Source organism: Chrysemys picta, chromosome 11 (assembly GCF_011386835.1).
Source record: "Chrysemys picta bellii isolate R12L10 chromosome 11, ASM1138683v2, whole genome shotgun sequence".
Lineage (NCBI taxonomy): Eukaryota > Metazoa > Chordata > Testudines > Emydidae > Chrysemys > Chrysemys picta.
The window spans coordinates 35994152-36012902 of NC_088801.1; the positions used below are offsets into that span (position 1 = coordinate 35994152).

Consider the following 18751-nt stretch of genomic DNA (forward strand, 5'->3'; position numbering starts at 1 on the left):
TCATCTTACAGTGCAAAGCAACCAGAAGGGCACTGGTTGGAAAAATGTGTCTTTGAGGTACCAACACACCAGAAAAACCTGTGTGCTGGGACATCAGTGTTCCATTAGCAAAACCCTCAAACTGGCCTACAGTGCCCCAGAGGGCCAAAATCTTTAAATTGGGGGAGTTTCCTGAATGACTTTCACCGGAGGCACAAGATCCAGGAGTGAGAATCCTGCACAGATGATATCTTTAGAAAATGTAATTTATTTTCCTTTTCTGGGATAGATCCTGCAAACACTTACTACCAAGTGTAGTGTTTACTACCATGTTTGCAGAAACAGGCCTTATGCCCTGATCCTGTAAACCCATATGGACGTGCTTAATTTTTTTATTACAGAGAATAATCCCATTGAAATCAACTGAGCTAATCAGGATAATAAAGGGAAGCACGTACATAACTGTTTACAGGACTGGGACCTTAGTTTATAAGCCCTCTGGTGTCAGAGTTTCTGTAGCTCTTAGCTGAGATGAGGAAGCGGGAAGGCAAGGAGCCATCGCACTCCTGATGTTCTGCCTCATTCATGTTGTTACTATCAGAAAGAATTATATAGAGAAGTATAAAAGACAAAGATTCCACTTGCTTGTTGAACTTTTCATTATTTACTGTACTTTATATAGTTTTCACAACTCTTCTTTTTGTGTTATACTGTTGCATAAATCCAGGATTTATCAGTTTCACAGATCAAAAGTACTTTGAATGTCATTCCATAGTCTTTCAAGGGTTGTTCATTTTCACTTATGACAGCCTGCTTGCTTTCAAGTTAGCTAAGAAAATAAACTAATGAGAAAGGTCATTAGATCTCACGCTTTAGCCATAAATCAAACATCTGTGAGTTCAGTAAGGAAATGCTCCTCCTGTGACCTCTTATACTGCATCTAGGTACATTGTGCAGAGGTGTGTGTGATGCGGGGAGGAATAGTTTTACTTAAATTTGGCCACTATTTAAATTGTTCCATCTTTAACAGCAAAATGGGAGATGGTTATTAATACCTCAAGTATTAACTGGGAAATGGTGACAATATCATCACCAGTAAAGATTGTCGGGGTAGTCCCAGGGAGTGCTCTAAACTGCTTTATGGGGTAGAATTTCAAGGACTATTGTATGAACATAGCATTCAAGTCTTGGTGGGCTGGACTGTCTCAGATAACTTAAGGAATATCTTCATGTTCTTTAGGTCAGTAATTTGTGATCTCTGGTTCAGATGATTCGCTATGGACACCCTCTGCTGTAAGATTATGGATGAAATCCTGATCCACTGAAATGAATGACAAAACTCCCATTGACATCAGTATGGCCAGAATTCAACCCTATGTGCTTTCCCATTTGTTTACTTATTGTGGTTTATTTATTTATTTATTAAAAATGATGACATTTGGGTCAAAATGGCTGAGCGAGTCCAGGCTGTTGTGTTTGACTATATTGCAATTCTAGTATTCGATTCATTACTTTGTAAAAAACATTTATGGTATCTTGTGTTCTTCCATTGGCTTTATTTTTCAGTTTTAACAACTAAATGGTTTTGTAGTACATCAGATAACCTGAACTTAAACATCATTTTATTAGACTCTTGGTCTACAAAAGCTGATCATTCAGAAAGCTAAAAAGAATGTTTTTCATGCAAGATGTATCTATTCTTTGGGCCCAGTTCATCCCTGAACTAGTTCACGCTGAAAGAAAAACAGAAAAATTATCACAATATTAAAAAATAAGTATATAAGCAGTATTTAAATACCTCTTTGCTTTCTTCCAGATCCGACTCACTGCTAAACTCTTCTGTATTTAAATTTTCAAAATCTGATTCTCCAACAGCAATCGGTACTGTTACAGTGAGGCTTGGGTTGTTTATGAACGACATGTAATCACTTTCATCAATGATATATTTTTCCACGCTGCTGCCTGTGCCTATGCCACTAGTTCCATTGCCATCTTTAAGATAATCAAGGTCTTTGTTTATTTCCACTGTAAGATGATTTGAAATGCAGCTGTCTTTTTTGTTTAGTTCTTCAAGTGGCTTGATCTCATTTAAAGCTTTTTGTTTTTTAACGAAGGATTTTTGGACGAATTCACGTACTTTTCTTTTCACATAATCTATTCCCTTCTCAATTCTTGCTACAGCAATCTGGAGATTATTCATTTCATTATCATCATCGGTGGCAGCAAGGTTGTCTGCACTAAATGAGCTCAGTAGCAAGGCCAAAAATAGGTTCAGAACCTGGAACAGGATAGAAAAGGAATTCCTAGATTTATCTCAGTGGAAATAATTTCTTGCTAGAATACTTTCTAAAGCTATGTGAAGGATGTGTCTAAAGGACCAAAGTTTCAAACAAACAAACAAACAACCCCAAACAACCCAAGAACTGTGTTTTTATAATGAATGGAGTGTTATATCTTTAATAAACTTACACTAAAACACTTGCATTAGAAAAAGGTGTGTTTATAATTCATGATAATTTGAAGAAGGGCAAATCATATAGTAAAAAAAGTGATTCACAAATATTATGACAAATGAAAGAACTAAATATGGTTTGCTATGATTCATAGGGCCATATTATTCACCAATCACAAATAGTCAGACAACTGGCAAGTATTTGAGAAAATGCTTTTGAATCCCAAAAGTTTACAAATATTGGCACAAAAAAATTTTATTCAAAAATTCAGACAGGAAGTTTCTTCTTGTTATTCTTCATCATCCTGTTTAAAAAGTTTCACTTCTCCAATCAGAGAACAGAAACTATACCATGTGTTCTATGTGACTGGACACATAATAAATAAGTTTATAAAAAAGGCACAGGCTGAACATTATTTGAAGCACACTGTATTTGCAAATTGCAAAAACAAAAATTAAGAGAGTGACTAAAGTTCACTCTATAATTATATATCATGAGTTTGATCCTGCAAGGTGTGGAGTATTCTGTTTCCAATCCAGCAAAGCACTTAAGCTTAATTTTAAGCATATGAGTAGTTCAGTTGAAATCATATGCTTAAGTGCTTTATTGGGATGGGGCCAGAATTCTCATTGCATTGCACGATTGAATTGTTTTTTTCCCCAGAATAAATCTTTGAAACATTTTGATTACGTACCACTAGATTTCCAATCACCATGACCATCATGAAGACAGTAAGGCACATAGCTTGGCCTGCAACCTCCATACAGTCCCACATAGTCTCTATCCATTCTCCACATAACACTCGGAATACTATCAAGAAAGAGTGGAAGAAGTCTTGCATGTGCCAGCGTGGAAGTATACAGTCATTGGAGATCTTGCAGACACATTCCTTGTAGCTTTTACCAAACAACTGCATACCAACCACAGCAAAAATGAAGACAATGATGGCCAGCACCAACGTCAAATTTCCCAAAGCCCCCACTGAGTTACCAATAATCTTTATCAGCATATTCAGTGTTGGCCAAGATTTTGCCAATTTGAAAACTCGTAACTGAAAAAAAAAGAATAAAAAGGCATTGTTAGTACTGATTTTAACGGAGACACAAAAGTGTTTTACAAATTAGTTTGTGAAAAAAGTATTGCTGCCAATTATGAAAATGCTGCAGACTTTTACAACTTGGTACCCCAGTTGTCTTGGATCAAGGATGTAAAAGCCCAGAGACACACCTCATGCAACTTAAAATCTAGGGTTCAGTGTTACCCTCAGATGCCACAGAACTTCAAGACTACCTACCTACCTGTGTGTACATAAAGAAGAGATCCACTCTGATAATATCAGTAGGAGCACAATAAAGATATTCAGTAAGTCCATGTGTTTCTCCACTGTAGAATACTTGAAGTAAGTAATTGCAATAAAAATTTGGAAATAGGCCCCACTCCTACATTGGGATGCATTAGTATGGATTCCTGCAGAGTCCTCATTAAAGACAACAGGACACTGCATGGCCAGGGGTACATATAAGTGGATCACATTTTTGGATCAGTCATAATGACCTTAAGTTATCTTGTTAAGACACAAAAGTTGAATTAAAATATTATTAGTGCAACAAAGCCTGTAACTGTAAATTGCAATAATATTTTGTTTTATTAATATATTTACCAATCTGAATGATCGGAGAACTGATAGTCCTTCCACATCTGCAAGACCAAGTTCAATCAAACTAAGTGTTACAATAAAACTATCAAAAATATTCCAGCCTTCTTGGAAATAATAATAAGGATCCTTGGCAATTATCTTCAGAAACATTTCTGCTGTGAAGATCCCAGTGAAGACCTAAATTCAAAAGGCAATTTATTATTCAGTTGGAAAATTTAAATTACCATTATTTGTGCAGATTTTACATTCCAGCTACATGTCTTCAATGAGCATAATTTAGAATGGCTATTCACAAAAATTCTTAAATTCAAATCATTAAAATAATCAAAGGAAGGTCAAATTATTTTATTTAGTACTTTATTATTAGTGTTTAAAATTTGTTGCTTTAAAAAGAATGATCATAGTGACATCTTATACACAGCTTCCGATAGAAACTCCATCACAGAACACATACGAAATCTTCTTTTCATTTGATTTAATTTTACAGGAAATAAATTACTTAAGCCCCCAATTTAATTTTCACATTATGCAATAGAATGCTTTCCAAGAAATTACATGCTACTCTGCCTAGAACACTATTGTTGGGATATTAATGACACTATAAAGATATGCTCTTATACAGCCTAATTTCACAAGATCTAGCAAGATCAACAATTTACATCAGGTGGGGATCTGCCCAGGAGTCTTCTCCTTGATTTCAATGCACATTAGATCGTTAACAGGATTATGATGGCATTTAATATTATAGGTAGTTTAGACATACTAACTTCATTTCCCATTAAGCTTTTGTAAGGGATATATACATAGAATAGATATGTCTTGAATGATTAATAACTACTGAGTCCTTCTGGCCCTCAACAATTAGAAAAGCTATCCATCTCTGTTTATTCCAAAAAAGGACCAACCTAGGAAGAAAATACAATAAAAATGGTTCACATCATGTGAGACACTTTGTCTAAGGAGCCTCAAAGTAGCCAAGGCAGAGCAAGGGCGGGGCCTCAGGGGAGGGAGAAAAGTGGGGCAGGAAGAGTGGAGCAAGGACGAGGCCTTGGGGGAAGAGGTGGAGCGAGGGCAGGACCTCAGAGGAAGGGGCGGAGCGAGGGCGGGCCTCGGGTGGAACGGGGGTGAAGCACCCACAGGGAAAAATAAAAGTCAGCGTACTTAAAAGTGCCTTAGAGACAAGTGCATCCTTGGAAATGTGATAAATATGTTAGGTACTAAAGAACTGAGAATTGATGATCATAAGTAAATGTAATGAGAAATCGTAGTAATTTACATTGTTCCTTGCTATAACTGCTGAGCTTCAACTCTAGACTGTGATAATTGCTTACAAGACTGTATTATGTGTGTAGTACACACCTAAAACATTTGTTGTGTCTACACTTGAGTGGTGAACTATTGATTGTATATTAATGTGGTTTTAAGTAATTAATAAATTGCTGGTTAGTTAAAAATAAGCAAGTGTCCTGATTTGAAAAATACTGTTCAAGTTAAAAGTTGACTAGAAAAGAATCCAGCATTAAAAAAAATTAAGCTTACACTCCCTGGATGCAAGGAAAAGGAGATATCCTATTAAATTCCATTCTATATTGACTAACCTAGTTTGTTAGATTTCAGCTTTAAAATCTAACTGGCACCTTGGCAAATTCATAAACATTGTCCCCCTTTCACACTTACACTTTGCAATGACATATACTATATCTAATCATATGATGTAGAATACTTTCACCAACCAAGGTTAGGAGACATTTCCTTGGATGGGAAACAAACTATACAATTCTAGAACAACACATTTTATGGTTTATCATGTGATTGTCATATAAAATGTCCTGTTCTTAATACATAGTATATTATTTGAAGTATAGAGAATCAGGTTTTTTGTCTGCCTGCTAATTCTGCATCATCTAATCTTACAGCTATTTACATGTTCTAAAATATATTTCCTTCACATTGCAATAAATATGAATGATATTAAAGAAGCACATTACATGAAATCTATTCTTGAAATAAAACAAAGTAGAACTGTAGGTTCAAGTGTTTAAATATGTTTATATGATCCAACCTCTTAATTTAAAAGCTTTAGAGCTGCAGAGAACCAACTGACAAACTTCTTAATTTATCTTTATCTTAATTTCTTTTCTATATACTAACCATAGCATTGCCAGGTTACTAACCAATCTGATGGTCATTTACAATTAGAAAACCTACTGAGATGCAATATATTAGGAAACTACATTTCCATACTGAAAATTGTTGTTTGCAAGTGTTTTAATATAATTTCTGGAACTACTACCTTTCAATAGATGTGCCCAAAGAAACTACGAAAAACCATATTTGTATATATTGACATGAAGAAGATGAAATTTAAACATGTCAAAGAGGTTTGAATAGATTAAATCTGAGATGATTCAATAGATTTGCCAAGTAATGTATTAAACAAAGTATTACTTTATACTGTTAATCTATATGTCTTGAGAAAGAATTGAAGGTGGGAGCTCCAAAAATTTAGTGAAATACAGACCTAACTAAAGGACAACTCAATTAGTTAAAAAAAAAATGCACAGAAGAAATTCCTGCTTAAAGCTATAATACAGATATATCTCCTTCAAAACCAAACAAATAAGCAAAATAAAAACATGTCACAAGACAAACTGAAAGACTTACCAGGTTTCCAACAGAAAGTACATTATTGAATTCTTCAGTCATTGGATAATGTTCCATGGCCATAAATAGTGTATTTAAAACAATGCAAATAGTAATAGCGAGATCAACAAATGGGTCCATCACAACTAAATTGACAATATGTTTTACTTTTAACCAACGTGGACTGCAGTCCCAGATCAAGAAAATGTTTGCAAATTTGTACCAGCATGGTGGGCATTTCTGTCTTGATTCTTCAAGTTCTAAGGAAAAATGTGTAAAAAAAAATAAAATGTAAAATATCTGCATGCCATACTATACAGTGTCAAAGATGTCTTTGAAATCCTCTTGCCACATTTTCAGAGAACGGTGTAGCACAGCGGTTTTCAACCAGGAGTCCGGGGCCCCCGGGAGGGCTGTGAACAGGTTTCAAGGGGTCCGCAAGCAGGGTCAGTGTTAGATTCTCTGGGACTCAGGGCAGAAAGCCGAAGCCCTGTCATGCAGGGTTGCAGCCCGTGGCTCTGAACCCCACCACCCAGGGCTCAACCCAAAGCCTAGGCAATTTAGCTTCATGTTGCCCCTGTGGCGTGAAGCCCCGGGAAATAGCCATGCTTGTTACCCCCTAATGCTGGTCCTGGTTTTTAAAGGCAGAAAAACAGTTGTTGTGGGACTGGTGGGCCATGGAGTTTTTACAGCATGCTGGGGGGGCCTCAAAAAGAAAAAGGTTGAGACTTCCTGATATAGCAGGTGTGCCCGTTAAATATTCCTCTATTTGAAAACAAATTCTTATTTGAGCACAAAAACACGTACTTATGCAGCCATTTTGTGCACAGTAATATGGATTTTTGCATCTATGATGAGCTTTATAATAGCAAAATCGGTGCTTTGTGACCACATGACCTGGAATGGTCAAAAAACAATGACACAAAAGTCTCACTAAGTAATGTGAGACAAACACATTAATTGGGAGTTCTTTTAGTCTATCTAGAAATATTTCCTGATAGCATAGGTGCAGAAAGTAGAGGTGCAGGGTGGTGGTGGCCCTGTACCCCACTCCCCTGCCGCTGGCTCTGCACCTTGGGCCCTGTTCCCAGCCCTCTGCCTGGGGCTTGGGTCCTGGCTGCTGGCCCCGTGCCCAGGGCCCCACTCCCAGTTCTGGCCACTGGCCCCACTCCCCAGCGCTGGCCCCATACCCGGCAGGGCCGGCTCCAGGCGCCAGCGAAGGAAGCAGGTGCCTGGGGCGGCCAATAGAAAGGGGCAGCACTCTGTCCGTTATTGGGACGGCACATCTGGGTCTGGGGTGGCAATTTGGCGGCAGGTCCTTCAGTCCCTCTCTTCCTCTTCGGCGGCAACTCAATCTCTCCCATTCAGTCTTCGGCGGCAATTCAGCGGCAGCTCAGTCGGGTTTTTCTTTTTTTCGCCGCTTGGGGCGGCAAAAAAGCTGGATCCGGCCCTTATACCCGGGGCCCCACGCCCGGCCCCCTGCTTCCAGAGCTCCACTTCCAGGGCTCCACGCTAGGCCCCACGCTCGCCCCCAGCTGTGGCCACAGCCTCAGCCCCCTTACCTCTGTCCAGGTCTCCCCCATCCCTGCTCCCAGCCTCAGCTCGGAGGGGTGGGGCGCGGACAGAGGTACGGGGGCTGGCTTTCAGCACCCCCACTATTAAAAATGTTCCAGCACCACTTGTACAAAGGGACAATATCAGGTTAAAATATACATATCTAAAGTTATTGTTTTAGTTTCAAATGACAGTTTCAGAAGTTCACTGAAAATACACTAACATTTTAAATTCAATATTTTACACACCTTCCATAGTATTTGTGAGTATGCTAGCTATACTCATTGCTCTGTCTCTTTGAGCAGGGTCTTCCAGAAAATCCATAGAAACATGAAAGGAACTGGATCTTCTCTTTCTCGTTTCTGTTTCAGTAGTCATGCCCTGCAAATAGAATAATAATGGATAGGATCATCATCTTGAGTGATACAATAAGCAAATACTACATACACCGAATTTCTAAATTTGAAGGAATACATGCTTCATGCAATTTAATTTTTTGTTTAATTTATCATGCAAGACTTTTCTTACTTATTGTATTAACCTAGCATTTTCAAAATATATTAAAGAAATTTTCTCGATTGAATCACATCCTCCTGCACAGTCAGTTACTAGAAATCCTCAGTTCAATACATAACATATGAAGTTTGTGGGAGAGAAATGTGAAATTGAATAATTATTCAACAATCTAAATCTCAGTACCGTTTATGAGAAATGAGTCAAACATATTGAAACATTTGCGGATGTTTACTTCTTCTTATAAAACGTCTCATTGTTGTAAAATTACAAGGTATCCATCCAGTCTTAAACAGCAACAAATAAAAAAAGTCTGATTTAGTCATGCTTCCACATGCTGGTGTATTCCCAAGTACTCTAAGTGGACAACCTTGAAATAAGATAGCAGAATATCTCTAAAAATATTTGGTTATCTGTATATACACATAGATTACAGCACATATGTGCACACAGACATTTTTGGTTTTGAAGGAGGGTGCATGAATGTGGTGCCTCCAATAACTGTTTAGTTTATTTTCTATACTAGAGACCTACATCAAAAAAGGGGGAAAAGCGCATAAGAATGAAAACATATATATGATAGTGCTGAATGTATACTGTTATTATATTGCAATGAGCTGATAAAGCCCAATGTTATCAAAATTATCTACAACAAATTCAGGGTTATACTGACTGAATTCATATGGTAACATTTATTATATACCCTTTCTATTCGTATAGTAAGTTGAAATCTTATCCAACGTGGCCAGATAGAGCTTTTTAATAGCTACAATAAGTTCTACCATATTTTTATGGGTATATAATAGACAAATACTTGCATATTAATTTGATATTTTTTCTTGTTAGCTCTGAGAATTTTTGCAGATAAATACTTAAATTTCAAACTTATTTTGTTAGTATATTAAAGGTATTACAAGATGCAGGAACATTCATAGCTTGGCCAGCCAGGATCATTCCTAAGGAATTCCATTCTGTAGAAAATACAGGCTGGTGCAGTAAGAAAAGGCCACCATGCCTGAGCTATTTAAATCTTCCTTACATTGTCATCAGTAGCTGGTTTATCTATTATCACCTCTGGCAGAAGTTGTCCAACAGGCGACGTAGGAACAGATGGTCCACCAACCAGGGAAACTACTCCATTGCAATCTACAGTGCTATGCATCTTCCCATTCGCTGGAAACACCGCCAGCACCCTGGATGACCTACTGGCCTGACTAATGTTACTGTTGCGCCGTTCACCATGTCTGCGTGGCACAAAAAGAGAATCTCTTCTGCTATCATTATCTTCAAAAGTGCTGTGTTCATCATCAGCAAAGTCATTTTCTGATCCTATATCCCTTGCTCGACCTCTGAAGCTGAAAAGACTCGTTTTGCTGTTGCGCCTTGGGGAAAACAAGGAGCCACGAATGCTCAGCAAAGACTGTAGGAAAATAAAAGAATATAATTATTAGCTAACACCCTTAAATCCTATATTTTTTTTAATAAAAATGGAGTTAACATGTTGTAGAAGTTGTTTTCATAAATAAAACTAGTAATCTTTTCCAGGAACCAAATTTTGCTTTCAGATTGTCATATGCATTAATTTCACTGAACTCTCTTTGTAAATTTAAAAGCCACTATTCATGAATTAATATAACAAATGCTGAACCTGAGCCACCCCAGCTCCTGATGAAGCCAATGAGATTTGTGAGTAAGGATCAATAACAAGATAACTGGTATAAAATAAGAATAGAACAGACATAAACATAGCATCCTCTACATACTTAAGCAAGACCTGGAAACATTAGTAAAATACAAATAAAATCCATGGATATACTTATGGATGAGTTCTATAAAATTTAATAGGAATGAAAGCAATAGGGTTCCACAGCAATTATTTTAAAACAATCCTATAATATTGAACAGAGAATATATTTTTCTAGAATTTTTAAACCAACTTATGGAATTCTATTACAGGGATATAATTCCCTATTACATATTATAGTCTGATTTACAAATTCTATAGAAAAGCTATCTGCATTAAATTCTATAGGGATTTTTTCAAGGAGTTATCTATGTCAATTAGGTAAAATTCTCTTGAAACACTGGCAACAATAAAGATAGATAGGATTAAATAAAAGTTCGGTGTCTTCCTTCTTCATGTAGTAAAGTCACACTGTTATACCTGTGATACTGCAACAGTTTTTTGAAAGCCCATGATGCTTCCAATACACTTTTCAACTAGCAACACTTTATACAGTACCTGGTGGGGGGACGAATACTTTTTTTCATATGTCAATCTGTTCCCTTCAATGGAAAATCGGAAAGTTTTCTTTCTGATGCTGCCTTCCGATTCAGATTTTTGAAATTCATCTTCATCCTTCTCCTCTCCTCCATATTGTTCTTTCTGCTTTCTCTTCTTCCTTCTGTTCCTCCTCTCTTTAGCACTCTTTGAACTCAACTTTGATGCGTCAGAAGAACTTTCTGAGAGTCCCCCTATTCCGCCTTCTGCACTGGGATCTCTTGACCCAGCAGAGGCTGTTGCTACTGCCTGCCATATCACAATAAATACTTCTGTTATTAGATCTACCAATGAAAAGCACTTTAAGAGCTACATATCATCATTATTACTAGCCAGCACTCTAAAACATCAAACTTTTAAATTTCACTTCTAGAGAACTTTCCAGTCCAGTCTTTGGCTGGCGCAGACTTTGCACATTGAGACTTTCAGGTAGCTGTACTCTTCTCAAACATTTTCTCTCACTTCTTTTCTGTATCCTTACTGCTTGCTAAAGTCACAGAGTGTTTCCTATGGCATAACAGATACCCATTGCCTAAATATGTGCAGATTCTGATCATATCCATCCCCCCACCCTCCATATATTGCTTCTCTTCTTAAATTATAAGGTTTCCAAGGCATGTACTCTGCTGACTACATTGTATATGCTATAGAATACAAATCCTCAATAACAAACAAACAAATAGTATATACATTCTTTTGAAGTCTCCTCTAGATCACAAGGCTGGGTTGCTCACAGCAAAATGTTTTTATTTCCAGCAATGAACACCTCGGAGCCGGCTCTTGTTCTTGAAGCCAGAGTGGGCCTACCCATTGTTATAGGGTACTTCATAACACAGGGCTCTAAACCCATTCTAAATCTGATGACCAATATCTACAGAAAACTCATCTGGATGCACTAATACAAGATTACAATATGATCAACAATTTAACTGATAAATACATAAAATCACAATGATACCTGAGCTGCTTCTTGTTGCTTTCTCAGCTGTTCTAGCATTTGCTGAAATTCTGCCTCCTTCTGCTCTGCTTCTTCCATGTTTGCTTGATTCTGCTCTTCATAGGCCATGGCAACAACAGCCAGGATCAAGTTAATCAGATAGAAAGAGCCCAGGAAAATCACCAGAACGAAAAATATCATGTATGTTTTGCCAGCAGCTCGTAGTGTCTGGAAGTAATAATAAATACAGCTTTATTAACTTTTTAATGTTACTATGTGAATTAATCACCTACTTTTCATTTTGTAGGAATCCATCATCTTCAGATTATATGAGAGATGTAATAGAATTGATATTAAGTTCTTTGTATAATTTGATAGTATAAAAATACTTAGTCTTTGTTCTCACCAGCTGATAAAGGTTTTCCCAGTAGTCCTGAGTCATCAGTCGAAACAGTGACAAGAATGCCCAGCTGAATGTGTCAAAACTTGTGTAGCCGTAGTTGGGATTTCTACCAGCTTTCACACATATATATCCTTCTGGACATTGACTACAAAAGGAGAGATATTAGGTGTTATCTTTTACAATTATTCTAATGTCAGTGGATGCTAGGTCCTGATAGAAGTTTTGGATTATGAAGTGCTGTTTTTGGTCAGTTCATCAGACAGGAACTCCTATCAGTTGGACAGAGCTCTACTCCACAAAATTACATTTAAAGACAGCTGGAAAATTGTGTATAACATTACAATTCTGCAGAAGGGTATTTTCTATTTGTATTTTATTTCTTAGCAACACTTGCATATTGCCTTAATACCAAACTGTCCACTATTTAGTCAAACTCTAAAACACAATGTAAATTCCTTGATTAATAGTATTTTCACCTTCAAATATCCGTCTCCATATTCTTCACTCACCCTTGCAATAGCCTGATATTCTTCAGCAATCAGCACATATGAGCTGGGACCGTTGAGGAGTTTATGCCTTCCTAATTGGTACTTTTGTTACTTCTCAACTAGCCAGAAGCATGTGTTATTATTGGGTGTCTTTGAATTTGCTACCCAGTGAAGAATAAATTGACTTGTCCTGACCAGATCAGCTAGCTATGATTGGGAACTCAAGTCCAGGATCAGACATCTAGAATCAAATCCCAATAACACATCTAATGTGAAATGGCAAATATTTCATTCAGCTGGTCAGTCAAATTATTCCAGGATATATATCTGAATATGCTGCATCCTATTTCTACATAGTACAATAAAATGTCATGAAACATGTCCTTACCCTGCATCTGAGCCATTTCCACAAAGCAGAGCATCATTTTGCCCTTCCAGAACGTAAAAATGACCTGTTCAGAAAATAATTTTGATAAAATTGTAAGAAAATACTACATAAATCTTCCACTGCTACATACTGAACTCATTTAAACAATGTTGAATAAACCCAGTCCTTTACTTTACATGAGTAATTCTACCACAGACAACTTGAAGAGTTTTATGAAACATTTTTATGATGGTGGATAGTTTTTGACTGGTATGATTTTACCTCAGAGGAGTTAAGGGGCTGATTCCCAGAAGTAAGAACTACACATTTACACATTTGAGCTCCAAAATTCCAAAATAATACATTTGACTAAAACAAAGTAAACTGATACATTATTACTACTGCTTTATTCACCAGAATGAACTAAGATTATTTTCACAATTCAACTATAAACCAGCATAAATGATTTCTTCAACATGAACATGAAATCAAAGTGACAATATAAATTGCCAGAAAATGAATATCTTTAATTTATACTGTCAATGTGTCAAATAGCATCTAGAATCCTGATAGATGCTGTTAGAGCTGAATGAATTGTACATTTTTCCTTTCAAATGTGCAATGAAACATTTAACATTTTGTGGAACTTTATTTTGTATTTATTTGTTTTAGTAGACAGAATTTACCCTATTTTAAAAGATTTTGGCTAGCCTGATTTAATGAGACATTATTTTTTTGACTAGCATTACCGAGGCCTCAGCTGTTGCACCTACAAACAACTGTAGCTGTCAGAGGCAGCTAGTCATTAGAGACTAATAAGTTCAAGATCAACCAATAATTCCACAACTGTCAGCCACTCTAAACAATGTAGGTATGTTTTCATTACAGAGTTAGCCTAGGTGACCAGCATACAGGTCTGCACACCAGGGTTAGCCTAGCCCTGCCATGAGCAACCACAATGCAAAGCCATACTCAAGTTACTGTGTCCTCACAGGTGCTATACTCATCTGTGTGTGTCATATCCCATGGTTCTTTGTGCTACAGAAAGCTGAGCTGCTCTATGATTCTACCCAGTGAATTGTGGGAGAACTTGTCTGTCCTTTTGGGCACACAAGGGGATTGTTGGAAGGCAGTGAAGGACTATCAGCACTCAAGTGATTTAGCCTGCACCCTCAGTGAAAAGTGGGTGAGTTAACAGCCTGAGTGAACACAGAACCTGAGCTCTAACACATACCCCAGCTGTCTCAGCTAGGCCAGACTGAAAGTACCACTAAAATCAGTGGGAGATTGGGGTGTAACAAATATTATGGACACCTGGAAGATCCAAAGACTATTGTATCATCTTTATACATGTTATATGTATTTTTATGGGCTAGAGATTGTATTCTTGCTCCATGGGAAGAATGAAGGGATCTAAAGTAGATGTTACCACTCAAGAAAGAGAGCTTGGAGTCATTACGGATAGTTCTCTGAAAACATCGACTCAATATGTAGCAGCAGTCAAAAAAGCTACCAGAATGTTAGGAACCATTAGGAAAGGGATAATTAATAAGACAGAAAATATCATAATGGCACTATATAAATCCATGGAATGCCCACACTTTGAATACTGCATGCAGTTCTGGTTGCCACATCTCAAAAAAGATACATTAGCATTCGAAAAGGTACAAAAGGTACAGAGAAGGTCAACAGAAATGATTAACAGCTTCCATATGTGGAGAGATTAAAAAGACTGGGACTGTTCAGCTTGGAAAAGAGCTGACTAAAGGGGATATGAGAGAAGTCTATAAAATCATGAATGGTGTGGAGAAAGTGATTAACAGGCAGCAGGTTTAAAACAACCACAAGGAAGTACTTCTTCACACAATACAGTCAACTTGTGGAACTCCCAGGTGATGATTTGAAGGCCAAAAGTATAACCGGATTCAAAAAAGAATTAGATAAGTTCATGAAGTTCTTGGCTATTAGCCAAGATGGTCAGTGATACAACTCCACGCTCTGGGTGTCACTAGCCTCTGACTGCCAGAAGCTGGGAGTGGACAACAGAGGATGGATCACAAGATGATCGTCCTGTTCTGTTCATTCCCTCTGAAGCACCTGGCACTCGCCACTATCTAAAGACAGGAACCTGGGCTAGATGTACCATTGGTCTGACCCAATATGGCCGTTCTCATGGGGCAGCTACAGTTTCTTGGGGTTAAATTAATGAAAATTACTGGGGTATCATTAATGAAAATCCCTTTGAAAGTAACAAATCTGGAGAAGCCTCTTCCCAAAGGAAATTGCATATAAGGTTTGACCTTGTTAAAGAGACCTACCAAACAAAGAATTGAAAACTTATAAAGTGACCATCTTAATTGGAGAGAGAGGTCACTTTCATCCAATCCAAGAACTGACATGAGACTGTGACCAGAGGGACAGTCTCTGTAAGAGGATCTGAAGTACTTTAAACCTGCTAGGGCCTTCATGTGGAAGATGCGTGATACTTGGTAAGCTAGGCATGCATAATAGCTGTTTATTGTTTTTAAGATATGTCTTCTCTGTAATGCTTTTCCTCAGAATAAATAATACTTTGCTTTATGAAGCTGGCTGGCCACTGGTTAACCCAGTCATTGGCCCTGAAAGAACAGGATGTCAGGTGCTGAACTAAAGTCAGACCTGCTTAAGTGATCACAGTGAATTGCAGGAGGAATTGCAGCCAAAATCACCAGTCAAGAAGGAGAGAATTGCAGGACTCCACTCCAAGACAGGTGATGTAGGGTGCCTTCAAGGAGGCCATAAAGTGGTCTCAGGTGCAGTCACCTCAGGAATTGTGATGCTGGATAACAGCCTAAGCTAAAACTGCAGTGAACACCTACTCTGTGGAGTGTGTCTGATGGACACAAAAGAGCAGTACCACCTGCTGTTGCAAAATGTTTCCTGATGGGACAGGAACTGCAACAGTACATCTGTTGCTACTGGAAGAATTTTTGCTCTGCAGCACATAGACTGAAGGCAGAAGAAAATGGTAACAGAGAACAGGTTTCTAGCAGGCTAATTCAGAGTATTGGTCACATTGCACATGCTCACTACAGCCATAGTCCTTCACTGCTACTTTGTTTCTTCTTCAGGCTCAGCAATAAGTAAAAGGTGTATGTTTTTGACTTCTGACCTGATAGTGTGGCTGTCAGTTAGGAAGGGGATAAGTAGGTAGTGAGCCTAGGAAAGGGTTTTCTGAGTCTGGAAGGCTGTACATGTGTATGTGTGTGGAGGACCATCAAGTGTCAGGAACTTGTTTTTATATCTTATCCAAAAAGTGGCACCTCCAGAAATTCTGAAGATGTTGTCCATCTGGGCTTAAAGGTTAATAATAGTCATACTGGCACTAAGGATTTGGGTATGGCTCATTCAAAGGTGAAAATAAGTACAGAATTAGTTTTTAAAGAAACAAAAAGAGAAGATTAAAAGGAAAAAGAGAAAGGGCAAGAACAAGGAAAAAAAGACAGAAAGAGGAAAATGTCAGTACAGTGAAGTTGGGGTGAGAAAGACAGATGATGCAAAAGTGGGGAGAACATAAATGTAGGTGAGAAGGGAGAGAAGACAAAAATATAAGGGATAGCCAAAATTAACATAATGCCTTAAAAACTAAAGCAAACTAAGTGTGTAGCACAATTCAAAACTTCAGTTCATAATGAAGCCCTATTGCACTCATATACTGAGATTTTGGAGGATTGATCCTAAATGTTTGATTTCCTTCTCCAAAGATTTGAAGGGACACTTGTCAGGGTTGACGCTTGCTGAAAATCACATTTTATAGAATGTTCTCTTGGCACTGAAAAACTACCAACAACTTAGAAATAAAACATGCAGCAGTATTAAATCTGCTGCTCTGAAGCTTGGTGACTCATCCTACTCAAACCCAGGATGCTGGTATTTTTGTGATTTCAGAGATGCATGTGATGTATCTCATTTGTCCCTCACGCCCATACTTTTCTTGCCTGCTCTATTTTAAGAGCTGGGAAGATACTGAAATTGACACACATCCCATTGTGGTCATGCTGGCAAGCATTCTGCAATAAGAGATTCAAATATACAGCCCCATAAAAAACTTGAGTAAATAGGAACTGTGTGTGAATTAAAGGGATGGAACTGGACTGAGACCACATTTCACAAAGCCATTGAGTAGGCAAAGTTCGGTAAAGTTTTCTTTTCTAACCAATCTGTATGCTTATCACTTGTATACATTTCTTCAATTTTAAGACAATTTACTGATCTTACAGATACCAAAAATTTTGAAAAACACTAGTTTTTCACATCAGCCTGGGAACGAATTTAGAAACCATGTTTAAAATTTGTTTATAAAAAACTCTCACAAAAACAGTTACTAGTCTTGTGTGTACACGACCAAATTATGTTGGAACTATGTTTAAATATCATACAGCCAAACTGGTTAGAAATAGGTTTTCGTTGGAATCATACTTATGGAGAGTTTTAACAATCCACATTTGGGTTTTGGTCTACTGTAGATGGGGCTAAACAAACTTACTGAATCAAATGGAACAAAGGGATTGACTGGAATTTGAAGGCTTCCAGCCAGTCAATGCACCAAGGTAATACTACTTTCAAGGAGACTACTTATAAGAGTATAGTTGACAAGATTTAACTGTATATCAATCTTCTCTCAAATAAAGTAAATGAGAGTTGCGTGGATGAGAAGTTTATTAGGTGAACCTTAATTGTTTATTACTTCTGATTGTTTAAAATTGTGACCATAATATATTACATTAACTTACAACTTTGAATATTTGATTCATATGTGAGTATGTGTACTACAAACACAGAATAACATTATTATGGTTGCAAAGTTAAGCACTCAAAAATTAGGAAATGGCAGAATTAAGGTTGTCTATGCAGTGCACTGTGTGTGCATTGTGATACAGACTTTAATTACATGATCACATACTATTTTTACCACAATGCCCATGCCGCACTCAGTGCACAAAATGGTTGGTGCTCACTTAAAAAGCTATTTAATATTTTGTTTTCTCCTCATTGCTTAATGTGTGCACCCAGACCTATTTACTGTATACTATTCAAACTGCACCAGATGGAATTATTAATTTCCTCATGGGCTTGTCTACAATGCTTATCATTATAGTATCTAAGTGCTTCACAAATGTTAATGAATTTATCATCACAACTCCCCAGTGAGATGAGTGGTTATTATTATCCCCATTTTATAAATAGGGAACTGAGACACAGAGAGATTAAGGTCAGAAGTATGCACTAATTTTGGGTGTCCAATTTGAGACACATAGGACCTGATTAGTATTATATGTTTAAAGTACAGCTCCCCATTGACTTCACTTGCAGCTGTGAGTGCTCAGCACTCCTACAAATCAGACTTCACAGGCTTGGGCCAGACATCCAGAAATTGAGGAATGCACAAAAAGAGTGGTAAGTATCCTTTTCTTCTTCGAGTGCTGGTCCCTACATA

General features: G+C 37.5%; 1 protein-coding gene across 3 annotated transcripts in view; it reads right to left on the reverse strand.

Annotated features, from left to right (window-relative positions):
* LOC101943653 (sodium channel protein type 1 subunit alpha) overlaps positions 1-18751 on the reverse strand; it is a 174234-nt gene that overhangs the window by 62946 nt on the left and 92537 nt on the right. For 2 of the 3 annotated variants that reach the window (XM_065561790.1, XM_065561789.1), the window contains 10 exons: positions 13297-13360; positions 12424-12565; positions 12039-12245; positions 11042-11329; positions 9872-10219; positions 8535-8667; positions 6754-6992; positions 4093-4266; positions 3127-3483; positions 1778-2257 (listed from right to left, as the gene is read on the reverse strand). In XM_065561790.1, the coding sequence (XP_065417862.1) occupies positions 1778-2257; positions 3127-3483; positions 4093-4266; positions 6754-6992; positions 8535-8667; positions 9872-10219; positions 11042-11329; positions 12039-12245; positions 12424-12565; positions 13297-13360 (2432 nt within the window). Of the gene's footprint in view, positions 1-1777; positions 2258-3126; positions 3484-4092; positions 4267-6753; positions 6993-8534; positions 8668-9838; positions 10220-11041; positions 11330-12038; positions 12246-12423; positions 12566-13296; positions 13361-18751 lie in introns of all 3 variants that reach the window. The other variant, XM_008178427.4, reaches the window with a different exon arrangement.